Source organism: Alosa sapidissima, chromosome 12 (genome assembly GCF_018492685.1).
Source record: "Alosa sapidissima isolate fAloSap1 chromosome 12, fAloSap1.pri, whole genome shotgun sequence".
Classification (NCBI taxonomy): Eukaryota; Metazoa; Chordata; class Actinopteri; order Clupeiformes; family Clupeidae; genus Alosa; species Alosa sapidissima.
In genome coordinates this window covers 19667038-19690910 of record NC_055968.1, presented here as the reverse complement: position 1 = coordinate 19690910, position 23873 = coordinate 19667038, and the positions used below count along the sequence as shown (strand labels likewise).

General features: G+C 40.4%; 1 protein-coding gene across 4 annotated transcripts in view; it reads right to left on the bottom strand.

The window, feature by feature from the left end:
- The window catches only part of LOC121678030 (carboxypeptidase N subunit 2-like), a 57958-nt gene that overhangs the window by 14512 nt on the left and 19573 nt on the right, over positions 1-23873 (bottom strand). For 2 of the 4 annotated variants that reach the window (XM_042057208.1, XM_042057209.1), the window contains exons 2-4: positions 10731-12037; positions 8143-8223; positions 5755-5835 (exon numbers count right to left, since the gene is read on the bottom strand). In XM_042057208.1, the coding sequence (XP_041913142.1) occupies positions 5755-5835; positions 8143-8223; positions 10731-12033 (1465 nt within the window). In that variant the 5' untranslated portion in view covers positions 12034-12037. The remainder of the gene's footprint in view (positions 1-5754; positions 5836-8142; positions 8224-10730; positions 12038-23873) is intronic. The other 2 variants (XM_042057210.1, XM_042057211.1) reach the window with 1 other exon arrangement.

Sequence of the window (23873 nt, the reverse complement as noted above, 5' to 3'; positions counted from 1 at the left end):
GTATAGTCTGGAATCAAACCATTCACCTTGCTTAATCCAAGGGGCGGGCAGAGAATTGTCTTTCAAACTGCCTAGGCATGCAATAGGCCAGCGCTACGACCATATCCGTATCCGGTCGGCAAAACGGCAAATACATCCTTCTTCGAAAGGAATGACTTAAGTACATTGTGTTGCTCAACTTTCAAAGAAAAGTCCAACGCCGATTCAAACAACCGCTCTCCTTCCTTGTTCACCGTCGCAGGACTGTCGTTATCCTGTTAAGCCCGCCTTAAGCCAATAGAAATCCCTATGGTTTGATACTAGACGTACAGGCTGAGCAAATTAATTTGCCGCCGCTAGGGTGCGTCTAGATTTCTAGGCTAGTGTGTGTGTGTTCCAGGGCTTTGAGCCAGAATTTTTTCCTAATTGGTTCGTTCCGAGCAGAAACATTATTTTAATTTTTCTGGTTTCCGGTTCAACCCTAAAATTGACGTTCCTGAACCGGTTAGAACAAAAAAATAAAGTTCCCAAACCGGTTAATAACGTTCCATGTCAGCTGCGGGACATACAAATAATAGGCTGATCATTAGGACTTTAAAATTATATTGTATATTGTTAGTCTACATAATTTTCCTTAAGTCTCTATCCTGTCATCAACAGTGTTTGGAATAACGCCGTTGTTAGGTAACAACGTTATTTTTTCAGTAACGGGGTAATTTAACTAATTACTTTTCCCGTCGTTACAACGCCGTTAACGTTACTGGACGTTAAATGCGGTGCGTTACTATGCATTGATTGAATAAACTGTGTAATCCGAACGCACCCCTGGCTCACAGCTAGTAAGGAGGTGGGTTAATAACGACGTAAGCGATTATGATTGGCAATCAGAGCCAGTGTTTTTTACTTGCCAGCACACGCGCCACACACACGCAACAGCTAAAATAGAGATTCGACGAAACAGAGGTCAGGAGCAATCCGATGAAAAGTTGGCATTTTCAAGGTGGAAATATAAGCACTACTTCAAATTCATTGTGGTCAAAGGCAAGAACGTGCATGTAATGTGTACATTATGTCCAGGAGCGAAGACTTTGTCGACATCCGTTGTAAGCAACTCTAATTTAATGAAGCATCTCACACACGCATCTAAAGCTAGTGGCCAAAAACACCGATACCTCCACCAGAGATGATAGCTCGCCATCCACTAGCAAAGAAGGACTCGGAGCAGCAAAATATCTTTCTGCCTCACAACAAAAACCTATGACACAGGCTGAAGTCAACCAGTCTGTCGATGTGCAATATCTTGAATTTCCCGGATCAATAAAGTATCTATATCTATCTATCTCTCTTTTAGTATTGCTGGGTCAACCCGTTACCCGCGGGACCTAAATCAAACAGGATCGTCTACAGATGCATTTTTGTTAAGTTCGTGGATGCATGTTATAGGCTTAATGATAATTTCAACTTTCTTTCATTAGACAGATGCAGTTTTGTTAAGTTCGTGGATGCATGCTATAATAATCATTTTTAACTTTCTTCCACAGATTTCTGGTTCAGTTCATAAAAATGTAAAGTTTAGGCAACAGACAGATATCAACCAAGTTTAAACTGTGTCAATGTGTGTTTGCGCATGCGCGCACGCGGAGAGAGAGAGAGAGTTTATGTTAGGCTACATGATGTAGCCTATTACTTGTGTTTTACCTTTAAATACATCAATAAAGAATTAAGGATCTTTCCGTTTGTTTATTTATTTAGTAGGCCTAGCCTATGTCCATGAAGCTAGATTCAGATTCAATTAATCCAACATTAGCGAGACAAGCCTAGAGCAACAACTCTTTGTTGAAGCATATAGTCTACAGTGCAAATTCATCTTGTTTCAGCGTTTAGTTAAAGAAAGCATTGTCTCTACCTCAATATGAACTACAAAGGATAGCCTAGGCTATAGGCACGTTGTTGTTTTTTTTTGTCGGGTCGGGTTCGGGTCGTTAATCAGCACATATTTTTGAGGGTCGGGTGGGTGCGGATGTTAAAAAACCTTAACCTGCGCAACACTAGTATCTATCTAATAAATATCGAAAGTTATGTAGCCTACAAACACCTGTCTGTTCTACTCATTTCAACTGGCTGCTCAAAAAAATCCAAATTCTTTGACATATAGCAACTTTTTTTTTTAACAGTAACGCAAATAGTTACTTTCCCTGGTAACGAGTTACTCTTATCATAGAGTAACTCAGTTACTAACTCAGTTACTTTTTGGAACAAGTAGTGAGTAACTATAACTAATTACTTTTTTTAAAGTAACGTTCCCAACACTGGTCATCAAACATTAAAAAAAGCATATAGGCTACATTATGTAAGTGACATAACTGTAATTCTGACATGCCTACATTTTTAGTCTACATTATGTAAGCGGCATAACTGTAGTTCTGACATGCCTACATTTTTTTCAGTATTATACATGAATTAAGACAAGGAAAAATGTCTGCCTAAAGTAGCTGCTTAACAGAAAGAAGAGGGCCTTCAGGGATGGGGACAGAGAGCTACTGAGGAGTGTGCAGAAGGAATTAAAAAATAAAGCTGAGGGATAGCAAAGAGGCATATAGGAGAAAGCTGCAGAGTAAGCTTCAGCAAAACAACATGAAGGATGTGTGGTTAGGAATGAAGACCATCACTGGGTTCAAAGCGAAAGGGGCCGAGGCTGAGGGAAACCTGAACAGAGCCAATGAGCTGAATGTGTTTTTTATCAGCACAGAACCCCCTGCTTCCCCCTCCCACTCAAATCCACCACTCCTTCAGCGGCATCCTCACACCTCCTCGACCCTCCCGATCACCACCATGGACTGCAACACAGCGCCATTAGCAACCGCCCCTGGATCAGGAAATACAGTAACCTGACTCTCGCCAGATGAATCCGCCTAGCTCCACTCACATCCATCTGGGATCGGTTCTGTTGAGAGTGATTTCGGCACCAGATTGTATGGTAGAGCCAATCAGGACGTAGGGCGGGAGTTTCATAGATGTGACGTAGCATAGAAGCGACTGTAAGACTGTTCTCAGCGTCACAGGTTGGCTTCAATGTGAGTGGTTGAAGTAGCATGTCAATAGATGGCGGACAAGTGGCTTATCCAATCATATGCAAGCATTTTTTTTATTAGGCCCAGCCTTCTGAAGCACCACTCCAATGGATTGATCCCAGATGGATGAGTGGAGCAAGGCGGAACGAAATTCATCTGGCGAGAGTCAGGTTAGAAATACAGGGCCCTCCTCTACCTCCTCCATCAGCCTGTCTGTTTCCAGCAGCCAGGTAAAGAGGCAGTTGGAGAGACTGTGTCAGAGCAAAGCTGCAGGCCTGTGCAGAACAACTATGTGGGATTCTACAGTACCTATTCAACACCAGCCTGTGTCAGGGGAAGGTTCCAGTGCTGTGGAAAACATCATGCCTTGTTCCAGTACCCAAGTCTTCTCCATCTGTCCTCAATGATTACAGACCAGTGGCGTTAACATCACACTGCATGAAAGTGCTGGAGAGACTGGTGCTGGTACACCTCAGTCCTAAGGTGGCCACCTCAATGGACCCACTGCAATTTGCCTACCGACCTGAGGTTGGTGTTGAAGATGCCACTACTGGTGAGTGTTTTCAGCTGGAGGTTGTTTCAACTTCGCTGTAACAAGGACCGTAAATCATTCCTGCCCACTCCCATAACTATTTACAACAACTCCTCTTTGTGTTGTGAGAAGAAAATCTTATGCTGAGAGACAATGCACGGTTTACAACCTCTTCAATGGAGACCATATCCAATTGTATTTATTTTTTAACTTGTATGTATGTTTATGTGTGATATATGTTTATATTATTAATTGCTGCTGTAGCACCATAATTTCCCTTTTGGGGATGAATAAAGTAATCTATCTATCTGTCTATCTATTTATATAGCTAGAATAATACATGTTTCCAATGATATAGGCTACTGTTTCTATAGTACAAAATGTTATTTCACTCTGTTTTTACGTGGGTAATTGCCACCGCACATCCAAATAAGTGCCCTTCATGACCCACAGGCCGTTAGTCTCCATAGGTTAACATGAACTCACAACTCATCTTTCTAAAACTGCTTTTCCATGTCTCACCTGCATAAAATATAGTATAAACACAGATATGTGTGCATACTTAGAATACATGGCATTGCCTGGTTGGGACAGCTTCATTTGTCCCTCCATAGACATTCAGCAATATAGGCTTTTTTGCATCCATTACAAACGAACATGCAATGTGAAAGTCTGGAATTGGGGAGAGCACTTTGTAGTCTAGGCTAATAAGCATGAAGTCGAACCTTTAGATGAAAAACACTCTTTAATAATAAAATAAATCATAAACCGCTAATGAAGTTTACTTTTGACCATTGAATTTATCGCCTATAACTCTGTGATAAAAGGACTTAACAGGAAAGTATTTGGCTGAGCAACAGAGGTTCATATGTTCAATGTTTTGTCTAAATGATGTCTGTCTATCGTTGCACTCGAAGAAAACTGGAATGTTTTGTTTGTCCTCCTTTTCAATTGTCCCGGTTGTAGCCTACCCTTTGGAACGGTCACTCCCTAAACTAGTTTTGATGGGCATGTCAAGATGAAACGTCGAGATTTAAGGCAGTATGATATGTCAACACGTCGAGATTAAAGTCGACATGATACTTCAACTTTATTCTCGAAATCAAGGAACACCATGGACGCAGCAGCACAATGATATCATGCAGCACCTGAAAATAGTCCCTGTAGGCTAACTTCCGGCAACAAGGTTGAGCTGCAGCAGACAAATTGGTCAGTGACTGGATTATTACACCTCAATAAGAGTATAGTTCCATGTCAAATAAAATTGCCACGTTTCATTTTCCATTGGTCTTATTACACTTTCTAACTTCAGAGGAGACAAGTTTTAAATAGGAAAATTACTGGACATCTTAGTCACTTTTAAACGTGATGCTAGCAGGCGAGATGCTAATGGTCTAATCCAATTCAATGATCTATGTTAGGCTGGAGCTAAAAGTGGTATCGCCAGACTCAGAGAACGGATGGATGAACTGGAGAAAGGTAAAAAATCAATTGTTTAACTCAAGGGGAGGTGGAAAATGAGTGTAATTGCCCAAATGGTGGAATATCCCTTTAAATGGTTCCTAGAGTGTTGATGAGTGTACATATTGTGAATGTGGATAATACAGTGTGATTTTTGAATGTTAAAAGTTGCAATTGATTAATTAACTCTTTTGAGAGGTGGATAAACTCTGAAAATTCAGAGGTGGATCAACTGTGTTTACTTGCGTTTAGCCTCCACTACATCCCTGCTTGTATAGCATGACCACTGCTAGAGACTACCCAAACACACTTCCTGCTCACTCACAACATATTCTCAGACTACCTACAAGTAAAAACATTTACTTGGGCATGTGCTATCAACTCACCACTTTTCCTTACACCTCATGTCTTACTTGGTTAAGAATAGATTCCTGCTTGACTCCTGTCTGCACAGTCTACTCCTGGCTAATCCCTGCATAGCACTTCATAACCCTGGCTAGAGGCACACCAAACAGACTTTCTGCTCACTTCTGTTAAGGCAGATTTTGAATATGAATTCATAAGATATCAGTAAAGACAGAGAACCACAAATGGCATCAGATGTATTCCTAAATCATTAGTTTAATGAAAACAAAATATATTCCAATTCTGATGAACAGTCCTAATAGTCCTCAAAAATGCATGAAAAAAGATCAAATAGATAAGTATTACCCTGATAACTTGTAGGCTCCTTTGTAGGTCCATTTTGATAGTTGGGTGGGGGTTGTGAAACATCAGACGATGTTGAAGCATCTAGGGGTTGTAAGACATCAGATGATTTTGAAGCATCAGGGGATTTTAGAAATGTGTCCATTTTCTCAGATGGTGTTGTGTTGGGGCATATTAAATGTTTGGTCAAAGAACTAAGATTTTGTTTCTTTAGTGCCTCTGGATAAATACACAATATTGTGAAATTGTATGGTTTTTCCAAGTAATCACTCATTTTACAGTCACAAAGCCAAGGATTATCATCCAGATAAACATTTTCAATTTTTCCGAACACCTCAAGTGGAACACCAGTTAGTGACTTCAGTTTATTGTTGGATAGTTTCAGAGTCTGTAAAGATGGCAAGACCTCAGCTTTAAAGAGTGTATTACTGTAGATCACCCTCCAGATTGAGTTCACTTAACTTACCAAGACCCTCAAAAACTCCTTGAGGCAGATTTTCAATCTTATTATTGGAAATGTCCAGCAATGCAAGCTGTGTAAGTTTGCTAAATACTCATTGGGAAAAGGAGGCAATATTATTTTTCTGTAAACCCAGTATTTTCAGAACTGGGAGGTGAGCAAATGCCTCTTTGGGCAGTTCATTCAGTAGATTATTGCCTAAAAATAGTCGTTCAAGCTTTTCATGTCTTACTTGGTTAGGAATAGATTCCTGCTTGACTCCTGCCTACGCAGTCTACTCCTGGCTAATCCCTGCATAGCACTTCATAACCCTGGCTAGAGGCACACCAAACAGGGGTCGGTTCTCCAAAACGTTCTTATCGCTAAGTAGTTCTTAACCTATTCCTTAACCTCTCTCTTAACGTTATGGCACGATTCGTACGCTAAGTATATCTTCTGTAAGTCACACGTTCGTAAGGTTGGTCGACCATTCGTAAGCTCTCTCTTAGCGTTGTTTGAGCTCTCAAGGCGCTAGTCGCCGCCACTGTGGAGCAGTGTTTAGAAATCAGCGCAGCGCAGTACAAGTCAAACTATGGTACAGTATGTTGACAATGTTGTGGCTCAATGATGATTTTATGTTATGAACATTTTAAGACTAATAATAAAATATGTTCGCAATGGATGCAGGCCTATTTATGAAGTTTACTTTATTTGGTATCAGAACTAATATGGTGGTAATTAGCCTAGGCTATTTAGTAATGTAATTTAAGTGTTCAAATTGGCCATCACTTTTGATAATTAAAAGCTGGCAAAGAATTTGACTCTAAATGGCTAAGATCTATGAATGGGTAAGCATGATGGTGTCCAGTAAGCGACCAACTAGGCCTATGGCAGCAATCCAACGTGTCCTTGTATTGAATCAAAGACGGCGCCGGCCGCGGAGCCGTGTAGTCCATGTTGCTCCATAGCTCTTTTTTTGTTGCTGTTGCACAAGTTATTCCGAAAGCTGGAAAACAGTGTCACCTTGTGCAAGCTCACCTCGCCCAGCAAAACTTCAAGTTCCTCTGACGAGAAGCTTGGTGCCCTTTTTTTACGTTGCTTCCCCACCATACTGTATCTAACTCTCTCTGTTCATTGTAGATAGGTTGCTTTTTATTGGCAATCAATACCACATTAAACAGAAGTAACTGCAGCTGCTTGCCAATCAATTCTAATTGTAAGGTACCTACCTTACCATTAATATAAAAGTGTATTACATCATTTTTAGAAGTCGTTAAACCCATGTCAAGAAGCGGCACAAGTGGCACAACGGGATAAGGAGGGTGGATGATTAGCGAGGGATAGGCCTACCCGGTTAGTCTATCCGTCACAACATATTGTGTGAACATATTACTGACAATTTGATCATTTAGTTAATAGTTTATATTTTACTGATAACTTAAAATAAATGTTACTGGAATAATTTGAGGAATGTTTCATTTGCATAGAACGTGTTGTCTTTTTTAACACCGTCATGCACCTTCGCGTGAAGTAGAAAATTGATTCCTGAGCAATCGATGCCAACTAATTCAGCACCTTCACTTGGGACAGCGCCTTTGTAACGTCGAACGTAAGAGGCAGCGTGTTAAGAAGCTTTCTAAGGGGACACTTCGGGGAACACACTTAGGAACATAAACAACTTTGGTAAGATATATCTTTTGAGTCTTCTTAGTGCGCTAAGAGTGAGCGTTATCGGGGAACCGGCCCCAGACTTTCTGCTCACTTCTGTTCAGGCAGATTTTGAATATGAATTCATAAGATATCAGTAAAGACAGAGAACCACAAATGGCATCAGATGTATTCCTAAATCATTAGTTTAATGAAAACAAAATATATTCCAATTCTGATGAACAGTCCTAATAGTCCTACAACATCAAAAATGCATATAAAAAGATCAAATAAACAAGTATTACCCTGATAACTTGTAGGCTCCTTTGTAGGTCCATTTTGATAGTTGGGTGGGGGTTGTGAAACATCAGACGATTTTGAAGCATCTAGGGGTTGTAAGACATCAGATGATTTGGAAGCATCAGGTGATTTTGTAGATGTGTCCATTTTCTCAGATGGTGTTGTGTTGGGGCATATTGAATGTTTGGTCAAAGAACTAAGATTTTGTTTCTTTAGTGCCTCTGGATACATACAAAATATTGTGAAATTGTATGGTTTTTCCAAGTAATCACTCATTTCACAATCACAAAGCCAAGGATTATCATCCAGATAAACATTTTCAATTTTTCCGAACACCTCAAGTGGAACACCAGTTAGTGACTTCAGTTTATTGTTGGATAGTTTCAGAGTCTTTAAAGATGGCAAGGCCTCGGCTTTTAAAGTGTGTATTAGATTACCCTCCAGATTGAGTTCACTTAACTTTCCAAGACCCTCAAAAACTCCTTGAGGCAGATTTTCAATCTTATTATTGGAAATGTCCAGCAATGCAAGCTGTGTAAGTTTGCTAAATACTCCTTGGGAAAAGGAGGCAATATTATTTTTCTGTAAACCCAGTATTTTAAGAACTGGGAGGTGAGCAAATGCCTCTTTGGGCAGTTCATTCAGTAGATTATTGCCTAAAAATAGTCGTTCAAGCTTTTCATGGGATTTTGAACTAGTTTGTAGATATGTGATTTTGTTATCCTGTATATTGATTTCCTCCAGATTAGTCAGTTTCCCAGACCAAATATCATCTGGAATTTTGGCAAGGTTGTTCTTAGACAGATCAAGTGTCTGAAGTTGCTCCAGATTATCAAAAGCCTTCATGGAAATGGAGGAAATATTATTTGAATTCAGTCTAAGCTTTTCATGTCTTACTTGGTTAGGAATAGATTCCTGCTTGACTCCTGCCTGCGCAGTCTACTCCTGGCTAATCCCTGCATAGCACTTCATAACCCTGGCTAGAGGCACAAACAGGGGTCGGTTCTCCAAAACGTTCTTATCGCTAAGTAGTTCTTAACCTATTCCTTAACCTCTCTCTTAACGTTATGGCACGATTCGTACGCTAAGTATATCTTCTGTAAGTCACACGTTCGTAAGGTTGGTCGACCATTCGTAAGCTCTCTCTTAGCGTTGTTTGAGCTCTCAAGACGCTAGTCGCCGCCACTGTGGAGCAGTGTTTAGAAATCAGCGCAGCGCAGTACAAGTCAAACTATGGTACAGTATGTTGACAATGTTGTGGCTCAACGATGATTTTATGTTATGAACATTTTAAGACTAATAATAAAATATGTTCGCAATGGATGCAGGCCTATTTATGAAGTTTACTTTATTTGGTATCAGAACTAATATGGTGGTAATTAGCCTAGGCTATTTAGTAATGTAATTTAAGTGTTCAAATTGGCCATCACTTTTGATAATTAAAAGCTGGCAAAGAATTTGACTCTAAATGGCTAAGATCTATGAATGGGTAAGCATGATGGTGTCCAGTAAGCGACCAACTAGGCCTATGGCAGCAATCCAACGTGTCCTTGTATTGAATCAAAGACGGCGCCGGCCGCGGAGCCGTGTAGTCCATGTTGCTCCATAGCTCTTTTTTTGTTGCTGTTGCACAAGTTATTCCGAAAGCTGGAAAACAGTGTCACCTTGTGCAAGCTCACCTCGCCCAGCAAAACTTCAAGTTCCTCTGACGAGAAGCTTGGTGCCCTTTTTTTACGTTGCTTCCCCACCATACTGTATCTAACTCTCTCTGTTCATTGTAGATAGGTTGCTTTTTATTGGCAATCAATACCACATTAAACAGAAGTAACTGCAGCTGCTTGCCAATCAATTCTAATTGTAAGGTACCTACCTTACCATTAATATAAAAGTGTATTACATCATTTTTAGAAGTCGTTAAACCCATGTCAAGAAGCGGCACAAGTGGCACAACGGGATAAGGAGGGTGGATGATTAGCGAGGGATAGGCCTACCCGGTTAGTCTATCCGTCACAACATATTGTGTGAACATATTACTGACAATTTGATCATTTAGTTAATAGTTTATATTTTACTGATAACTTAAAATAAATGTTACTGGAATAATTTGAGGAATGTTTCATTTGCATAGAACGTGTTGTCTTTTTTAACACCGTCATGCACCTTCGCGTGAAGTAGAAAATTGATTCCTGAGCAATCGATGCCAACTAATTCAGCACCTTCACTTGGGACAGCGCCTTTGTAACGTCGAACGTAAGAGGCAGCGTGTTAAGAAGCTTTCTAAGGGGACACTTCGGGGAACACACTTAGGAACATAAACAACTTTGGTAAGATATATCTTTTGAGTCTTCTTAGTGCGCTAAGAGTGAGCGTTATCGGGGAACCGGCCCCAGACTTTCTGCTCACTTCTGTTCAGGCAGATTTTGAATATGAATTCATAAGATATCAGTAAAGACAGAGAACCACAAATGGCATCAGATGTATTCCTAAATCATTAGTTTAATGAAAACAAAATATATTCCAATTCTGATGAACAGTCCTAATAGTCCTACAACATCAAAAATGCATATAAAAAGATCAAATAAACAAGTATTACCCTGATAACTTGTAGGCTCCTTTGTAGGTCCATTTTGATAGTTGGGTGGGGGTTGTGAAACATCAGACGATTTTGAAGCATCTAGGGGTTGTAAGACATCAGATGATTTGGAAGCATCAGGTGATTTTGTAGATGTGTCCATTTTCTCAGATGGTGTTGTGTTGGGGCATATTGAATGTTTGGTCAAAGAACTAAGATTTTGTTTCTTTAGTGCCTCTGGATACATACAAAATATTGTGAAATTGTATGGTTTTTCCAAGTAATCACTCATTTCACAATCACAAAGCCAAGGATTATCATCCAGATAAACATTTTCAATTTTTCCGAACACCTCAAGTGGAACACCAGTTAGTGACTTCAGTTTATTGTTGGATAGTTTCAGAGTCTTTAAAGATGGCAAGGCCTCGGCTTTTAAAGTGTGTATTAGATTACCCTCCAGATTGAGTTCACTTAACTTTCCAAGACCCTCAAAAACTCCTTGAGGCAGATTTTCAATCTTATTATTGGAAATGTCCAGCAATGCAAGCTGTGTAAGTTTGCTAAATACTCCTTGGGAAAAGGAGGCAATATTATTTTTCTGTAAACCCAGTATTTTAAGAACTGGAAGGTGAGCAAATGCCTCTTTGGGCAGTTCATTCAGTAGATTATTGCCTAAAAATAGTCGTTCAAGCTTTTCATGGGATTTTGAACTAGTTTGTAGATATGTGATTTTGTTATCCTGTATATTGATTTCCTCCAGATTAGTCAGTTTCCCAGACCAAATATCATCTGGAATTTTGGCAAGGTTGTTCTTAGACAGATCAAGTGTCTGAAGTTGCTCCAGATTATCAAAAGCCTTCATGGAAATGGAGGAAATATTATTTGAATTCAGTCTAAGATCTCTAAGTTTTGTAAGACCATTGAACAAATTTTCCGTAATATCTTCAATTTTGTTTTGTGTCAAGTAAAGTGTGACAAGTTGTTTGAGATTCTTAAAAATTTCATCAGGAAGTAAGCTGAGATTGGTGCCAGAAATCTCCAAAGTCTTGAGATCAGTTAAACCCTGAAAGGCACCTGCCTCTACAGAAGTAGTAGAGGTACCCATAAACTCCACTCTCTCAAGTTTTGGGTTCTTTATGAAGGCCTTTTCCTGAATTGTCTCAATCCTACCAAGAAACAAAACTTTTGTACTGCTGGTATATAACAAAGGCATTAAAGGAACTGGGTCTAAATAAATTTCTATGCAAGAAGAGCATGTTGTTGATGTTAGTTGAGTTGAGCAAATTTGTGGCGAGGTCAAGAGCCAGATGATCCCCAAAAACATGTTCCTTAAAAAGATAAGATAAAATACTGAGTTAGAAGACAGCAATATCCTTTAACCACAGAGAGCATTCACCATTTTATGAATTGGAATGGTAATGATATGAAACAAAATGTTTGTTCACAGGCCTTTTGCATTAGCAATTGCTACACTTTTTGAAGTGGGAGCATTCTCTAAAATTGATTTATTTCGGAATACCATTTCGACTAATGTGAACACTTGTTTACACTAATAACAAATTATATTGTCACTTTCAATACATACATCTAGAGCCATATCTAGTGTTAAAACTAAGGCTGTAAAAGTTTAAAGCAGCACTAAGGAAGATTGCTCTCGGGGTCCTCTTGTAACGGAGTTCATATTTTATTTGCTATAGTTTCATGGACCTTTACCAAATCCTGATTTCCCTGTGAGAATGTGAGCCTGTACTGCCCCTTCAAGAGACTAAGTTTTGTTTTGTTAGCATCTCCGTTTTTTCCTCAGTCTGCTGTTGCTGATCTGAGGAAAGGTACACTTGTTTCTTAGCCGCATTATAAACGTTTATTTTCACTTTATAAAACCCATACTCATCTATTATAATGAGATGCATGCGGTGTTATTTTATATTTCATGCCTTTAAATTAAGTAGGCCTATATTGTTTTCTTTGCTAACAGGCTACTGATATCCTGGGTGTATGAAGACTGCATGTCACAAGTTTTCTTGGTTTATGTCAATGTGTACAGGTATGTTGAACTCAGTGTATGTGTTTGTTATATGGTGTTTACTCTGGTTGTTATATTAATGTATAAGTGGCATTGCTGTGTGTCTAAAGTGACAAATTTATGTACAGTACATTCCCAATGCTCATGTAGACCTAGCGTGTGCATAAGGATGTAGATCCAGGAATGCACTAATATTTTGTTCGTAGTACCAGTTTGCAACAATTATTAGTTAACACTAAGGGCCCTATCTTGCACCCTGGCGCATGGTGTAAAACTCGTTTTCCACCCGGCACAAAGTTTATTTTCTTATTTTGCATGTTTGTTTTTTAAACAATGCGCCCAAGGGTGTGGCAATGAACAACCTAGGGAGTGGCCTGGCGCATTGTCTAAAAATCACTATTGTACACCACCTACAACGCATCACGCCACTGACCAAGAGAAACCTGGTCAGAAGTCTATGGCGAGTTGTTTATATGTTATTTTAATAGCGCATTGTCAACAGTCATATTGGCGGGTGCACAACGCACCATCCTACTATCCTCCATGAACGCGCACCATCGCACATTCATGCAAAACATTAGAAATTACACGATTAGGCTACAATGGGAAACATAATTTGAATAAAGATATTATGAAATACATCTCACAATGCATTTGCAAATTGGTAATGACGGTTAAAAGTGATGAGACGAGAGCACAGCTGAAGACGCGAGATATTTAAGCAACTCCTCTGCAGGATAAACGTTGTTTTACATGTTGTTTTATTCAGTCATTCGAAAAATATTAGGGTAAGTGTTGCTTTTTCCAGCCTATGTTTTCGATGTAACCCATTGTCAGTCAATAGTGAAAGTAACTTACTGCGTATAACTGTCTTGTCATTGACTGACACCATGGTGAAGTTAGTTTCACTAAGCCAATGAGTTCAAATAATAGACGAGTGCAAATGCGTGAAGGCTATAGGTTTTAGTAAAGCATGGTTTAGTGGAATGACTATTCCATACGGTCTCGCAAGCAGCCTCCATCAAATGTGTCATTGACTGTCAAAATACCAATGCATTCTTTGGGCTGTATTTTGGGCACCTGCGCATGGCGTAAAGCTCGTTATTCACCCGCGCAAAGTTGAATTCGGTATTTTGCACATTTATATTTCAAACATTGCGACCAGGGGTGTGGCAATTAACAACCTAGGGAGGGGCCTGGCGCGTTGTCTAAAAATCGCTATCATACACCACCTAAACCTGGTCAGAAGTCAATGGCGAGTTGTTCATATGCTATTTTAAGAGTGCATGTCAACAGTCATATTGGCAGGTGCACGCACCATCCTTCTATCATTCATGAACGCACACCAGCGCACGTCCATGCAAAGCATTTCAAATTGCACGATTACAATGGGAAACATAATTAGAATAAAGATATTACGAAATACTGTACATCTCATGATGAGTAGTTATTCACCATCATTTGCAAATTGGTAATGACGGTTAAAAGTGATTAGGGGAGAGGCGAGACACATGTATGGAGCACAGCTGAAGACGCACTGTCACGAGATATAAGCAACTCCTCTGCAGGATAAATGTTGTTTTATTCAGTCATTTGAGCAATATTAGGGTAAGTGTTGCTTTTTCCAGCCTATGTTTTCGATGGTAACCCATTGTCAGTCAATAGTGAAAGTAACTGCATATAACTGTCTTCGTTGACTGACACCTTGGTGAAGTTAGTTTCACTTTGCCAATGAGTTCAAATAATAGACGAGTGCAAATGCGTGAAGGCTATGCTAGGTTTTAGTAATGCATGGTTGAAGAATGACTATTTCATACGGTCTCGCAAGCAGCCTCCTTCAAATGCGCCGTTGAATGCCAAAATACCGATGCATTTATTTGACATATCGCGCTTTGCGCCGTTAAAGGGAATGATAGATGTCATTCTCATTGGTTTAAATGAATGTTACGCCCCAAACACACCCATATGACTGATTAAAAAACCTAGGAACACCTTGTTGCGCCATGCGCTCCACGTTTGATAACGAAACCCCTCCCAATGTAAACTGGACATCCTACTAAATTTGAATAGACTTTTGACGAGTGACGATGCACTTTAGAATGTCATGATAGGGCCCTTTGACTGCTTTGTGCCGTTAAAGGGAATGACAGATGTCATTCTCATTGGTTTAAAATGATGTTACGCCCCAAACACACCCATGACTGATTAGGAAACCTAGGAACACCTTGTTGCGCCATGCACTCGACGTTTGATAACAAAAACTCCTAGGGCTCTATTTTAACAATCTGAAACGGAAGTATGGAAACGCAACACGCAAGTGGCTTTGTGGGTGGATCTTGGGTGCTGTTGCTATCAGTGGGATAAATGACTGTTGCGCCGGACGTAAATCTAAAATGGGGTGGTCTGAAGTAGCTACATTACTCATGGGTGTGGTTTGGGCGTAACCTGCAATACACCAATCAGAACGTCATCTCACATTCCCTTTAACAACAGGCGCGCTTGTTCCATAGTGGATTGCTATTATAAATGGCGGATTTGCCAAGTGCAGCCAGGATCGTTCACAGCGCTATAAGCACTGTTCAGTTGGGAACAGTTTGCTATTGATTTTTCCTCTTGACAAAATGTAATACAGAAATGTCACAAAGACATACTTTCCGATGTTTTGGGATCACTCTCAATGAATCACAAGGTTATGAATGCATGGTGATATTTTTGCAATGTAATCTAACATTACCTCTCTATAGACAATGCATATCTTCTGTCAGATAAGCTCTTCTCTCCCGTGCTGCTGCTGGGGCATTTGGGTTAAATGGCATTGGCATGCAGTTCAGTTCTCTTATATTTCCCTCGTGTGGTAATATTTCCTTGTAATTATGTATGGTTTGCAGAAATGGAAACTGTGTTGTATAGATGAGAGGAGCAAAGTGTGCATTGCGCAGCACAGGTGGCCAAGCAAGCGCTACTGCAGGTGTAAGCTACGACCGTACATTACCATCAGCCAACTTAACAACGAGAAACAGTTTCCAAGTTGACCTAACTTTCCAACTCTGCTCAGTATCCCATTAACTGCATGATAGTAGGCTATTTACAATATTTTCTGTAAAAAGTAGAGTTTGTAAACACGTTATCATCAACTCAATGCACGCACAACATTTGTTTGAGCAGGAGAATAACAATGAATGGACGCAGCAACTACAGAATTTGTAGCCAAGGCTACTTGCAGCTTTCTTTTACTATCTATGGTTGCTGGTTAACAGCACATAATAAGCTGATTTAAGCTAATTCACTAACTCAAGACTTCAAGGCCATCATGGATATAAAATGTTTTTTGAAAACAACGAAAGGATGGAGGGAACATAGCAAAGCTTGGAGTTATTTCAGATGGGCTACAACAAGGTAGGCAAAATTATGGTGCTTGTCAAAACCTTAGCACAGCTGGAATAATGCTTAGGCTGATGTTAAAGCACACACGATGTTTAAAGCCATACACAACGATAAATTGGAACAAAACTAAAGGTAACTAAAGGCCTTTATAGGGCTAAAGGTAACTTAAGGCCTTTATAGGGCTGTATAAAGTTGTCCAAATGAATAGGTAAATAGGTAAATGAATAGATATTGCATGTAAATGTTGTACTATATAGGCTACTAAATTTTTAGGTGACCAATGCACAAACAAAACCGGAAAACGGACAAATATTATCAAGGCTTTGAATGTTTCCGTCTGTGCACGGGGGTGTCTGTAGATCGGTGTGCATACAAGGATACAAGGAAGTTTATTGTCACATGCATATAGTTACTGGAAGTAAGAAATGCAGTGAAATTATTTGTGCATTTATGGGGGGGGGGGGGGGGGGAGTGCATGCAGTAGAAGAGGGGTTTAGTAGATTAAGTGGCAAGGGCTGCATAAGAAAGGTGGGGGAGGATTGGCATTGGGGGGGGGGCACCAACAAGGAGCACCCAAGAGCAACAGGGGCAAGGAAAAACTCCCTTACCAAGGAAGAAACCTTGGGCAGATCCACGGCTCAAGGGGCTAACCCAACTGCCAGGGGTTTTGGTGTGTGTGTTGGGGGGGATGACAGGGGAGATGGGATGTATGTATGTGGGGAGAGGGCAGTGTGCAATATGTGTGTTGGAGAAGCTTCCTGATGAAATAATGTGCTGTGTAGGTAGGGGACAGGGGGGGGCAGTGTACTGCAAGTATGGTAAAGGGACTTACTATTGCAAGCAGAGTACTGTATGTATGATGTATGTGAGTGATGACAGTGAAGATGTGTGTGTGGGCAGGAGGGGAGTGGAGCAGTGACTGTGTGTGTGTGTAGTGTGTGTGTGGGTAGGTGGGGGCAGTGTGCTGTAAGTATGTAGAGGATGTGTGTTGGAGAAGATCCTGAAGACAATGTGCTGTGTATGTAGGGAGGGGGGGCAGTGTGCAGCAAGTATGTAGAGGAGGCTTACTGTAGCTAGCAGTGTGCTGTATGTATGTGAGGTGATGACAGTGATGATGTAAGTGTGTGTGTTGGGGGTGGGGTGGGGGGTGGACGGGGGCAGAAAGGCTAGGCAATCAAGGACATGGGTATATAGATGGAGGATAAATCAAAAATAATAAATAAAAGGTTCTATGGAGATGTGCAAAAGTTGGAGAAAGTCAGATGTGTGTGTGTGTGTGTGCATAGCATTCATTCCTGCAGGCCTGTGGCCATGCATGCACTGTAACACCCACCAACATAATAACTTCCCACCAACGTAATAACCCACCAACTTAATAAAAATCTGCACAAAATCTGCACATTTTAAACATAATGCCAACGTACCTGCCAACGTAATCATTTCCCATAGGGCTGGGATAAACGATTATTTTTTAAACGATTAATCTAGGGATTATTTTTTCCATGCATCGATTAATCTAACGATTCATTTTTTCAGTCCGATTCGATTTCGATTCGATTATCGATTATCTCCCCATTAATTCACTAATAGCAACTTATACATGTTTATTTACATATCTGAATGAAAAAAAAAATGAATTCTTTAACATTGCAATAGATATTTATTGCTCTTAAGATTCCAAAATAAAAGACTATACAAGTGCAAAGTAATACATTCTTAGTCAGAGGAAGCATTCAATAAAGTTCAGTAGTGTATGTCTAATTGAGTGCCTGTCATTTTAAGACGTTTGTGTGGGAATCCTTGCAATTTACATTAACACAGTTAAAAGGCTGCTGATGTGTGGATGCAATTCATAACATAGTTAGTTAACGGTTCGTACTTCTCCTTTGGACAAGCACTTTTGAGTCTTGGAAAACACTTTTCCATTTACATCAGGATTTTGCAAACATTCAATAAAATGAGTAAAATTTCGTCATGAGCCCTGCATGAGTAACGAATACAAGCAGCTGCAAGTAAGCATGCTAAACTTGACATCCAAACAGTATTCTAACGTTAGCTTTGAGATACTGCTTGATTGCATACTGTAACTTAACTTAGTTTAGTCTCCTCAATGGACTATGTTGTGATAAGACCAGAGTTTACTTTAACTTTAATGCAGCAGTTTTGAACAAATTTGCGCAGCATGGTCACAATGCTAAGCGGATTTAATAGCAATTTAGCCCACTGTGTTTTATGCAGTGCTTCTATGTGGCAACAACAATCCTTCAACAATCGTGAATATTTTGTTAAATGCACATGCAGAGGAGGAGCAGTGGGCTCGTTACGAGAGAGAGCGGGCTGGGCGAGGAAAGGGTGTGTGAGTAAAAAGTGCAGCTCAATGAAATTATTTTATCTTATCTTTAATTAGTAGACCTACAACATAGAACATCAATGTGTGGTGGCCAGTTTTGATTTCCTGGTGCCCAGCCACAGATTAGTCAACGTATGGAAAACACTGAAGGTGTAAAATTAAAAATATTTAGCAGCACACGTTATGCTTGACGAATCGACGCTCATATTTTGCGTCGACGTCATCGATTACGCCGATGTCCCAGCGACGCGTTGTCCCAGCCCTAATTTCCCACCAACGTGATAAGTTTTGCCTAATGCCAACGTAATAACCACATTTCCCACCAACATAATAATTATTACATTTGCAGGAAATTATTACTTATTATTACATAGTTATTATAATGTAATAATTTTTTTAACTTCCCACCAACATATTAACTTCCTGCAAATGTAATAATTATTACGTTGGTGGGAAATTTGGTTATTACTAGTGATGGGCAAATGAAGCTTTGGTGAACCACTGAACCACAGCAGTGTGAACCTAGCGACACTAAAAGCAAAAAGATGCCCGCCACACATACATTTTTCAACATAAAAGTCCTTAGCAAACCAATATTTTTGGTTACATATACTGGTTTGGGTAAGGACTTTTATGTTGAAAAATCTACCTGTGGCAGCCACATTGGATTTTTTCATTAGTGTTGCTAGCTTCACACTGCTGTGGTTTAGTGGTTCACCAAAGCTTCATTTGCCCATCACTAGTTATTACGTTGGCAATAGGCAAAAGTTATTACGTTGGTGGGAAATTATTACGTTGGCAGGATTATGTTTAAAATGTGCAGATTTTGCACAAGTTTTTTATTACGTTGGTGGGAAGTTATTGCGTTGGTGGGTGTTACAATGCGCCCTTAAAATAGCATCTGAATTTGCGCCACTGACTTTAGACCAGGATGTACAGTACCTGGTCTGTGGCGGAATTGTTTTCTGAAACTGCAAAATATCAACAGGGAACGTTTGCACCGGAACACGGCCCCTCTTTTCGCTAAACCGCCCCAGTGGGCGCAATTGAATTCCCTAATGTACAGACATGTACCTGTGGAGGGAAAATTCCAATATGCACTGACTGCAAAATAGGAAAGAAAGCGCGAGTATACAAAGTCAATTGCGCTGGAGTGCAAGATAGAGCCCCTAATGTGGACTGGGCATCCTACTAAATTTGAATAAGCTTTTGACTAGTGACGATGCGCTTTAGACTGTCATGATAGGGCCATATGTTGTAAACACTTCGGAAAAAAATATGAATAACTTTGGATATAGCAAAAACCTTTTATGTAATCGCTTCCTGCCAGGACTTTTACGGCTTTTCCCAAATCACGGAAGTAACATCGGCGTAGTGGTAGATAGCAGCAGAGAGTAGAAGTCATCAAACAAGTGTTTGTAGGGTGGGTGGGGGTGCAGTCGTAAGTGTAGAGAGAACACAGCAGGGGACTCAATACACAGCCCTGGGGGGAGCCAGTGCTGAGTGTGGGTTGGGATGAGCTGTGTTGGCCTATTCTCACTGTTTGAGGTCGGTTGGTCAGGAAGTCCATAATCCATTGGCAGATGGATGAGGAGAGTCCCAGGTTGGTGAGTTTGGTGACAAGTCTCTCCGGAATTATGGTTTTAAATGCAGAGCTTTAGCAAGTCTACAAAGAGCATCCTTACATAGCTCCCCTGGTGTTCAAGGTGGGACAGTGCACTGTGGAGAGCAGTGCTGATGGCATCTTCTGTAGACCTTCTTGCACTGTATGCAAACTGGTGTGGATCAAAGGTGGGTGGGAGGCTGGCTAGGATGTGCTGCTGGATCAGCCACTCAAAGCACTTAGTGATCACTGGTGTGTCATTTAAGCTGCTTATGGTATTTTTTTTGGGTAGGGGAATTTTTGTAGCAGATTTGAGGCATGGTGGAACGATGGCTTTGGACAGGGACAGGTTGAAGAGTCAGTTGAAAGACACAGTTAAGTTGCTCTGCCAGTGAAGTAGCACCCTCTGCAGCGGTGCTCCTGTTGCCTCTGTAGTTGGTGATCTGCTGGATGCCCTGCTTTGGCATCTCTGATGCCTTTCTTCAGATTGGCTCTTGCAGTGCTGTAAAGTGCACTGTCGCCGGACCTGAAGGTGGCATTGCATTCTTTGAGGAGAGTGTGGACCACTCCTGTGCACTAGGGCTTTTGGTTGGGGAACATCCACACTCGTTTGCTGACTGTGACGTTACAGGGGCGGACTGACAATCTGTGCGTTCTGGAAAAGTCCAGGCCCAGTTCCCGAAAGCATCGTGAGCCTAAGAACGTCGTAAAGTCCCTCTTACGAACGTCTTAAGACTTGCCGACTGTTTCCCGAAACCATCGTAGCAAGAGAGTCGTGAAAACACTCGTAAATTTGCTCCAAGTCGAGTCTTGACTGCTCCAGAGTTCTCGTTACTGGCTAAGACCGTCTTAGCAGGTACTTTTCACTGAGGTCACCAAGAGGACATACTGGGGAATTACAACTTAGAATACAATTATCCAACTACGTTTCCATTCTTTATTGTATTTACTTGTGATGAATCAGCTTTTAGCGTACAAAATAGCATACATTTAACGGTCATAATAATGTGATTAAAAGCGGACAAAAATGCAATCAAGGTATGAAATGAGATGTTGCCAAAATAGTTTGCCATTTCTTTGTGTAAGTGTAGGCTATTTTGTATTAGGCCTATAGGTAAAAGCAGAGAAAGGAACATGTGGTGTAGTCTGTGCTGCATCAAAATCTAAGCCTAGACTTATTATTATGCTACACATTTTCTCACTTTCTTACTCGACCTCTTTCTTATCTTCAAACGTCTTCTTAAGTGACACAAACATAAACGGTGCAACACTCTAATTTTAAGTAATTATAATTATTTATGTCGTTTGTGGTAAATAGCCTACTTGGGATGCTTGTCAAAGTTTTTCCATTTTCGTATTAGTGTGAATTAATGTGTAGATCCGAAGTTGAAACGGTAGGCCTAGCTGTGACGTGCAGTCACCTGACATCGCCATCAAATTAGAGGATATTTCAGAACACGTGATGTGGACAGCGCGTCTTAAGAGCAGTGCACGCGCGTCCACGCTACGAGCATGTTCGGGAAACAGTCGGAAAAACCAAACAATCGTAAGATGAATCGTAGAAAATCCTCGTAAGGCGTGCTTGTCTCTATCGTCGTTATCAGGGAACCGGGCCCAGAACGGCTGTCCATCCGACGGCTCAGTGCCTTATCGGCCAAGTAGAGCGACTGTCTAGCTCGCAACATAAATATACGTCACTTAGGCTTAATCAAAGCTATCAGTATGTCTACACTACCAGTTGTCATTGTCATCCAAAAAAGTTAAAGTAAACATTTGCGCCATTGTGTTTTCAATGAATGATACTAGGCAAGATAATGCAGCCTTTATATTTCGCCCTTCTCTGTGGTTCAGTCTTGCTCATAGCCTTGCGCTTTAAAAAACGTGCTAGAATTGAATTACGTGCATGCAGAACAGGTGGTGAATGTCAGTTAGAGCCAGTCGCCATGGAAGAACTTGGGATAGGCCTATCAAAAACGAAAAACAAGGCAACATAAAACGGAATGGGAGAACAGCGACATTTAACCAGTTTTCGACCAAAGGTAGGCTATGGACCTATCCCAATATTTAGACTATTAAGAAACGTTACCCCTTGAATAATTTATCGTAGGCCTAGCCTATCTTGTGTGTGACTTAACCTAAACCTTACCCCTTATCCAGTTTACACATGTGAAAATGTTTTTAAAAGGAGCTACGAATAGGCATGCTACACACCTTATCTAGGCATTACCGTTTATTTTCTTCTATTCAACAAAGTGGTAGGCTACGTATTCATAAAACATTGGCAAAACAAAGTCACAAAATCAAGCATCAGTAGACATACACACTAGGCCTACATACGTCTCATACAGTAATAGCCCCTTTTCAAATGAAAAGTCCCCATAAAGAATATAGCCCAACATGTAACCAGATAATTTACATAAGGGGTTATTTGCAGTGAGCTACCCCTGCCTTTCCTACAGACTAGATGTAAAACATAGGCCTGACAGTGTTACTTTGTTTAGGCTATACGATATTTCCCTACTCTCAGTAAATGTCAGGTTAAGGTGAGTTTAACAGGTGTGACCTTTACCTTGATGTAGTAGCCTATGCGATAAGATCAAACTCCCAATAGACTTGATTAAAATGAGTTGAATATAACAACCTGTGTAGGTTTTTATAGACCTTATTATACTTTCAATGCATGTAATATATTTTAACCACATTGATCTCAATAAAAATTCAAGTTTTTGCCTGAAATTGCACTGTGCCTTTGTGGCATTGTTCCCACCTCTTTTGGGGCCTACCATCAAATGTTGGACCTCTATAGAAAACTAAGAATCTGTAGTTTTCGTAGGAAACAGGCAAAATCACACAGAATTACAGAGGCTAGAATATAGTTTTTTCTTTCTGCCGGTTTACAAGCAACTCTGAACTGACCACATTTCAGCCCTCTAGGTCACTTGATGTCCCTTAAAAACACAACTGAGCCCTATAGTCCGTGAGCCAGAGGGTTTGGTCGTTACCGAAAAAGTGGCAAAGGTTACCATACCTTTTCTGAAAGCCTGGAATCTCAGCTTTTCAATGATGTATGATGGCCATCTGAGTAGCTGTTTTGAGTTATCACACATAATGTAAACTAAGGTTGAGAAAATAATACTTATAAATCAAGCAGTACACTGACATAGCTGAACATCTATATTGGACATATTGGAACATTTTGTTATGTTTGGTATCATTTTAAAGGGGAGACTCTGAGCTTCCTTTTGTGAACATTTTGTACATTTTTTCAAGTACAGCCAACCCTGGAGCTCTTCAAACTTTTAATCACACACATTTTCCTGCCATTTCCGCCTAAGTCATCTTTTGTCTTTTAATCCTGTGGCGCCAGGGAGCATCAGAGAAACACAATCCAAACACTGAAATACTGGCATGACCCTAAGGATTCAGAAAATGTATCATTTACCCATATTATCTGATTTGGAGGGGGTGATTTTCAGTCTTATATCAGACATGGCGTTTGAGAAAACAATCTGTATAAATTAAGCAGAACACTGACATAGCTGAAAATCTAAAAACGGTATAACAACCAATGAGACATGGATTCTTATGTTTTAAGGTGTGATAAACCCAATTATGACATTGCCATTACTGTAAAAGGTCAAGGTCATGACCTTTAGGCATGGTCAATGACATTTTCGCACAGATTGCATCATTCAAGGCCAGGGACAATATTGACATGCTGGAAGAGACACTGACAGGCCGTGGAACATCCCATAGGGTCAATGGTATAGCAGTGCAGCCTCGGATGTTCAGTCCTGAACTGCC